Here is a 6,801-nt window from a genome sequence, read left to right on the forward strand (position 1 = left end):
CGGGTTAGGCCCATTGGCGACGAAAAATACCCCTTAGCGGACGATTTTGAGACGTTGTCTATCAGAACTTTTCTTGTAGTGTATAGCGCGCGTGGGACAGAATGTGGCGCTCCAGCAGGCGCGGTAAACGGCGCGGCGCTGTAAAATTTTTAGGGCACATGAGCCCTGGTGGGACAATGTTTTCGGAGAACGGCGCGGTAAACGGGGGGGGGGGGGGGGGGGTGTTGTGGGCGGGGTCAACATTTCAATATTTTGTCAGGTTGCATTAATGTACCACCCTTTTAAGAAAGATATCGTGCTTGAGTGACATAGACCCATATGGACCTGATAGTGTGATTATCTCGATAATTGATGTGTGCTAAGACCTGCATTGAAGAGTGTACACTCATGTGACAACATATGAAACATGCATGCGGTTTGTTTGTTACCGTGTGCATATGAATCATACACCAGCCTTATGTTATGTATTACCACATGCCGTAAGTTGGGTCTTCAAATGAAATTGTGATCTAATTTCGTGGAATATGCATGTAAATATGCGGTACATAGAAAACCATTTATAACCAATCACTATCATGATCAGAAGCACAAACAAAACTTGACAAATGATCAGAATCAATCTCTTTTCCGCTACGTATCGAGTGACCTCGGTCTTTGTGGCACATGAGCCCTGGTGGGACAATGTTTTCGGAGAACTAGCTAAAACCCAACCTGTAAAAGGTGTCTAACATGACATGCTGGAAACTAACTGCTCCTCTTGTCACATGCGGCAATACAAAGTAAAAAAGCAAACACCAAACAATTAGTGAATGGTCGGTCAGATGCGACCGAGCCAAGCCGAGCCTCCCTAGGCCAAACGTTGCGAAAATTCTGGCTACAAATTACTTAAAATAATGAGTAGGGGGAGATGGAGGGGATGTCCATAGTTCAACATTTTGGGTAGATGTATTAACATGGTGCGATTCATAAAAATAATGATACTTGAGTGACATAGACACGTTGGAGATAATCATTTGATTACTGGGCGACTAAGAGCATCTCCAACAGACGCGCTATATAGGCCGCGCGGCATAAAAACGTCCGATATAGCGCGCGCGGGACAGAATGTGGCGCTCCAGCAGGCGCGGTAAACGGCGCGGCGCTGTAAAATTTTAGGGCGCGCGGCTTTTGCACAATCCGGAGCGGCATATCCGCGCGCGTCGGCTACGAGCGCGCGGCATCGCTCGTCCAAGCGCGAAAAGCCAACGGCTGGAAAATTCCTCCCCGCGCCCGCGCCTTCATTTCCCCACCTACCGCCGGCGCGAAATCCAGCCGCCGCCGGTCGACTCCGCCGCCGCCCCGCTTCGCGCGCCGCCGCGTCGTAGATCCGCGTCGCCCGCACCTCCTCCTGGCAGCGGCGGACGTTCCGCCGCGCTGTGTCGCTCGCGCGGCCGTCAGCGAGGAGTTGTAGCCGGCGGTCCTTCTCCGCGGCCCCTTCGCGCCGCCGTCGCGTTCTCCTCCGCGCATGCGTCGACATGTCGTCCTCCTCGTCGTCGAGCTTGCTTGCAACATGGCGCGCCCATGGTGCTCGCCCATTTGCTCGCAAGGTATGAACCTCCGCCGGCCGGCCTCTATTACTCGCCTTGATGGGGGTTCCCGTGCAAGCGACGAGGCCCGCACATAGGATTGCCCGATTCATTGCCTCATACCATGCCATTCGGTGCAACGACACACATGATGATCTTCAAAAAGATCTCATGGAAGAATGGTGGAATTGGAATGGACAACAATAGTTCCATATTTGTTGTATTTGTTTGAAAACTATGTGTTGTATTGTCTCAAAACCATGTTGTATTGTTGTATGTGTTGTATTTGGTGTGAAGTATTGTTGTGAACAATGTATTGTATTTGGATGGTACAATATATTTGTGAATTTTTATATATTGTTTCATCTTCTTGGATGCATATTTGTGTGTGTTTGCTGTTTGCGCCGCGTCCGCGCGCTGCAAAATGGCGCGTCCGGCGGAGGTGCTATTTTACCGCGCCAACGCGCGCTGCAAAATGGCGCACCCGGCGGAGGAGAAATCGATCCGACGCGCAGCAACGGTATAGCGCGCGTAGAATTTTGCTTTTAGCGCGCCGCGATATAGCGCGCCTGCTGGAGATGCTCTAAGATAGATGCCTGCTAGAAGCACCGTGAAATCTATCCAACATATGTGATGCACCATGCCCGGTGCCACTTTTGCTCCCAGCCACTTGCACTCAGCACTGTCACCAGCCACATTGCTAGTTCCTACCCTGTTTCCGGCACAAAACCGACCTGCTGAGGGTACACATGTTTTCACCGGGCATGTTTCTCCGCGGCAAGCTCCAAACTAATCCGGCAAACAATATGTAGTGATTCTACAGATAGCAAGTTGCTTGGCAAGATCACGTTCCGTGACAATTGCATTTTGATATGCTAAAACGAGACAATAAAGATGGATGGCCTAGCACAAGGTGGAGTGATGTGGACGGTACAATTTTCAATCATGGGTTTATAACTGGTGCTCGCAAGTGAAAGAATGATTAATTACATGGCTGTATGTTAACTCCAATCCCATGAATTAATGAAATGAAATCGATCCATGGCGATCATGAAGCTCACTCATGTTTATGGCCGAGCTGATTCCACACCTGCACAGCCCCTGCCAAGAACACCTCGATCCATCATATTGATCTGTATGTGCCGTATGATTTGTTGTTGTTGACAATTCCTGTTCATGATCTGATGATGCTGATTTGGGTTTCGTCTCCTTGAATGTGTCAAGATCTCCATGAAACGAGTTTCTGAGTTTGCAAATGACATGTCAAGATCTCCACAAAAAGGCAGGCTCATGATGAACCGAGACCATGCAGCTGCTTGGTACCCACTCAGTTTGGTTAAAAACATACTTGCAAATTCCCATCTTCCAGATAGTACTCTTTCACCCGTTCAAACGTTTGATTCTTTGCAAACTAGTGATGCTGCAGATATATAGCAAGTTGTTTGCGAAGATGGATTTGGGATGGTACTAAAACGAGCCAATAAAGATGGGATGCTCTAGCACAAGAGGTGGAGTGATGTGGACGGTAGAATTGTCAACTACCGTGTTATAACTGGTGCATCAAGGTGAAATAATGATGTCTGGCGGTTAATCACATGACTGTGTTAACTCTGATCCCATGAATTGCTGTAATGAAACCAATCCATGGTGATGGTATGGCTGATCAGCTCATGAAACACCCTGCACAGCCCAGCCAAGAACTTATCATCCAAATACGAACTTGCTATATATGCTTGTGTGATTTGTTGCTGTCAATCATTCTTTTCCATGATGTGATGCTGCAGATTAGGTTTCCTCTGTTCGAATGTGCTAAGATCTCCATGAAACGAGTTTGTAAGTTTGCAAATGACACGCCAATTCGAGGTTCACAGGGGTAGGCTCACCATGAACCGAGACCATGCAGCTGACTGGTGATCACTCAGTTTGGTGAAAGCAAACTTTCAATTTCTCATCTTCTTGACAGCCTTTCACTCCTTCAAACGTTCGATTGTTTGCAATTACGAACTTTGCTAGTGCTGGACTTTACGAATTCGGTTTGTTGGGGTTTCGATTTGGCCAGCTCGATCATCTCGCTTGGCAGAGAGTAGTACCACACTCATCGAGCCAACTTTGACCTCTTCCTGGACACATTTCCTAAATCCGAACAGTGACAATTTTTTTCGAAAATCTCAATTCCATACCTCGTGCAATCAAATACTCGACGCAGATCGCAACATGGTTGAGAAATCATCCGGAATCACGATCAATTTCGGCCGGAGAGGTAGAACAGGCCAGCTCGTATCACACGGTAGACTTTCCCCAACCACAAGAAGAAGCTCCGATCACTCCCCTGCAAAAAAATCCGAACTCCAGCTAGTAATCGCAAATGCAGCAGCCGTGAAGCCTTCCACACGTCCACACCTACCATAGAACGTCGGTGCTCCGGCGAGCCGGCCGGCCGTCGCGCCGGTGAAGGGAGCAAAGCCGGGGTGAACTCACACACGAACAACAAAGAGCGTCCCAAGTTGTGTCACTTGGGTCGCGTTCAATCGATCCGCAGCCTACCGAAACGGCGACGGATCGGCGCGGTTCCGGTACCGACGGGTAGCTACGTTAGCCTGCTACATGACCATGCCGGAAAATCTCATTGTTCGCCGGCGCTCCCCGTGCCGCCGGCCGGAAATGTCCGGCAAACTCGCACAACTGCGCCGTCCGGACCAGTCCCGGTTCTCCGACGATTTTCTCCCAGTACAATCAACCAAACGAAACAAAATTTATACCATTGGAAAGCTATGATATGTACCTACATGATGCAAGAAATTCCAGCAGGATTGGTGGACTGTACGCAGAGATATTCGATCGGGAATCGGGAGGAGAAGCACACTCTGGAGGCAGGATCGCGAGGTCGAGTGCCGGGCAGGCAACTTGGGGGGGCGTCAATCCGTGGCATCGCATGGGGAGAGTGGAAGACCGTTGGATGGGAACAGATCGGACGGGTCAGGTCCAATGACGGCTGCGCGGGGTGGCGATCCGTGGCGCGGCGGTCTGGACCAATCAGCGCGCGGAGGCCGTCTTCCCGGCGTCTCCACTATATAACCAGCGCTGGCTCCGCCACGAGGTCCTCACCCACCACCGCGCACACACAAGCTCCGGCAAGAAACCTCAGCACCAGCAAGCGCTCTCCTCGCTCCCAGCCAGCATTATGTCGACCGACGTCGCCGCCACCGAGACCCCGGCACCCACCACGGAGGCGCCCGCCGCCGACCCCGTGGTCGAATCCCCGGCCGAGACCGCCGCCGCCGACCCAAAGCCCGCCAAGGAGACCAAGGCGGCCAAGGCCAAGAAGCCCTCCGCCCCCAGGAAGCCGCGCGCCACCCCCGCCCACCCGACCTACCTCGAGGTACCCTTCTTCCCACCGTTCTTTCTCGTTCTCGTTCGTAATTCCGTTTGTTCGTTCGTTCCTGGATCTGACTGGTTTCGGTTCATGTTTGTTCCGCAGATGGTGACAGAGGCGATCACGACGCTGAAGGAGCGCACGGGGTCGAGCCAGGTGGCCATCGCCAAGTTCATCGAGGGCAAGCACGCGGCGCACCTGCCGGGCAACTTCCGCAAGATCCTGCTCGTCCAGCTCAAGAAGCTCGTCGCCTCGGGCAAGCTCACCAAGGTCAAGAGCTCCTACAAGCTCGCCGCCAAGGCCCCCGCCGCCGCCAAGCCCAAGAAGGCCAAGCCCGCCGCCAAGAAGAAGCCGGCCGCCAAGAAGCCCGCCGCCAAGGCCAAGGCCCCCGCCAAGAAGAAGCCTGCCGCCAAGAAGCCCGCCGCCAAGGCGCCCGCCAAGAAGGCCGCGCCCAAGGCCAAGGCTCCCGCCAAGACCAAGGCCGCCGCCAAGCCCAAGGCTGCCGCTGCCAAGCCCAAGGCCGCCGCCAAGAAGGCCGCGCCGAAGGCCAAGGCCCCTGCCAAGACGAAGGCCGCCGCCAAGACCAAGGGTCGCCCCGCCAAGGCTGCCAAGACCTCGGCCACCGCCACGCCCGGGAAGAAGGCGCCTGCCGCGGCCGCTGCACCCAAGAAGCCCGCCGGCAGGAAGCCGCCCACCAAGCGGACCGCGCCGGTGAAGAAGGCCCCCGCCGCCGCCAAGAAGGCGCCCGCCAAGAAGGCCGCCAAGAAGTAGGCCAGCACTGCGGGAGTTTCCGTGCTCGGTTTCCATTAGCGGTTTTTCTTGTTCTGTGTTGTTGCTAGCTGAGTTGGGAGGGGTACTAGGCTGTAAATTTGATGTCGGGGCGGGGGTACAGCGGTCTTCCATCCTCTGGACCCATGGGGATCATCTGTGTGTGTGTGTGTTGTGTGAGAAGATGTTGATGATGACGAGCGAGTCTGTATTAGCAAGTCTGAATTCTGTAGCTGATTTAAGGGTTTATTGTAGCAACATCAGTCGAAATCACAGTAATTTAATTCCGAATTCTGCAGTTTCTTGTGTTAGCTCTGAGCTATTGTTCTCTGCATCTGACCATTGCTTTGTTGCCTGTGAGTTTGTTCTCTGCATCTGACTCATCCAAATGGAAAGTTCACTGCAGGCATATAGTTTTAGTTCTGAAGAATATACGGAGTATTTGAGATCTGAAAATGTGTTGGCGTTGAATTTAAGCAAAATCACTAATCTGCTGCATCTCCTTAGTTCTAGATCTGAAAATGGATTTGAGATCTGAATTGAGATCGATTCAGTTGGTGAGAGTTTGCTTGTTTTTTATGGCAATTCCAATCTTCTCGTCTCCAAGTTGGCTTCCGTCCAACGCCAAGTAGTACGTGGCTGGCTGGCTTTATGAGCTGTAGAAAAGGCTGTTGTATTCTCTCTGTATAAGACCGACCGGTGCGTCGGTTACTAATTCTGAATATTCAATCAATACGTTTCTAGGCCTCCGTTGATTCTGCATCAGCTGCCACTCCTCTGGGTTAATGGCCGTCTACGTGCATAGTACTGGATTCCTACAAGTGCCATGAGAGGTATTGATCTGTATATCGAAAGAAACCCGGCCTAGATGTATGGATGGGCTGCGTGTTCTTCATTCTGTGGGCTAGCATTGATGGTAGTACCTTAATGAGATCTTAATGGTGTAATAGCAATAGTCAGGCCGTTAATGGCGAGTGGCCGCCGGCGCCGGCCGTGGATTGTTGGCGGAGGCGGGAGAGAATGAGTTTGGGAAAAGGCAGCCCGGGAACATTGGGCGCAAGATTCGCAGTAACCGCCCGTCACCTGTGGCAGGCA

General features: G+C 52.3%; 1 protein-coding gene across 1 annotated transcript; it reads left to right on the top strand.

The window, feature by feature from the left end:
* Nucleotides 1–4,739: 4,739 nt before the first annotated feature.
* Nucleotides 4,740–6,004, top strand: LOC124700847 (histone H1-like). The gene is made up of 2 exons (XM_047232911.1): nucleotides 4,740–4,944; nucleotides 5,044–6,004. The coding sequence occupies exons 1-2, from the start codon at nucleotides 4,747–4,749 to the stop codon at nucleotides 5,707–5,709; spliced, it is 864 nt and encodes a 287-aa protein (XP_047088867.1). The 5' UTR covers nucleotides 4,740–4,746; the 3' UTR covers nucleotides 5,710–6,004.
* The last annotated feature ends 797 nt before the right edge of the window (nucleotides 6,005–6,801 follow it).

The sequence above is a fragment of the Lolium rigidum genome, chromosome 3 (assembly GCF_022539505.1).
Source record: "Lolium rigidum isolate FL_2022 chromosome 3, APGP_CSIRO_Lrig_0.1, whole genome shotgun sequence".
NCBI lineage: Eukaryota > Viridiplantae > Streptophyta > Magnoliopsida > Poales > Poaceae > Lolium > Lolium rigidum.

What these genes read in the sequence shown, in the direction of transcription:
- LOC124700847 (XM_047232911.1), top strand. Translation starts at nt 4,747, where the DNA reads ATGTCGACCGACGTCGCCGCCACCGAGACCCCGGCACCCACCACGGAG. An exon ending in CCCACCCGACCTACCTCGAG is followed by an intron (nt 4,945 to 5,043) that starts GTACCCTTCTTC and finishes TTTGTTCCGCAG; the next exon opens with ATGGTGACAGAGGCGATCAC.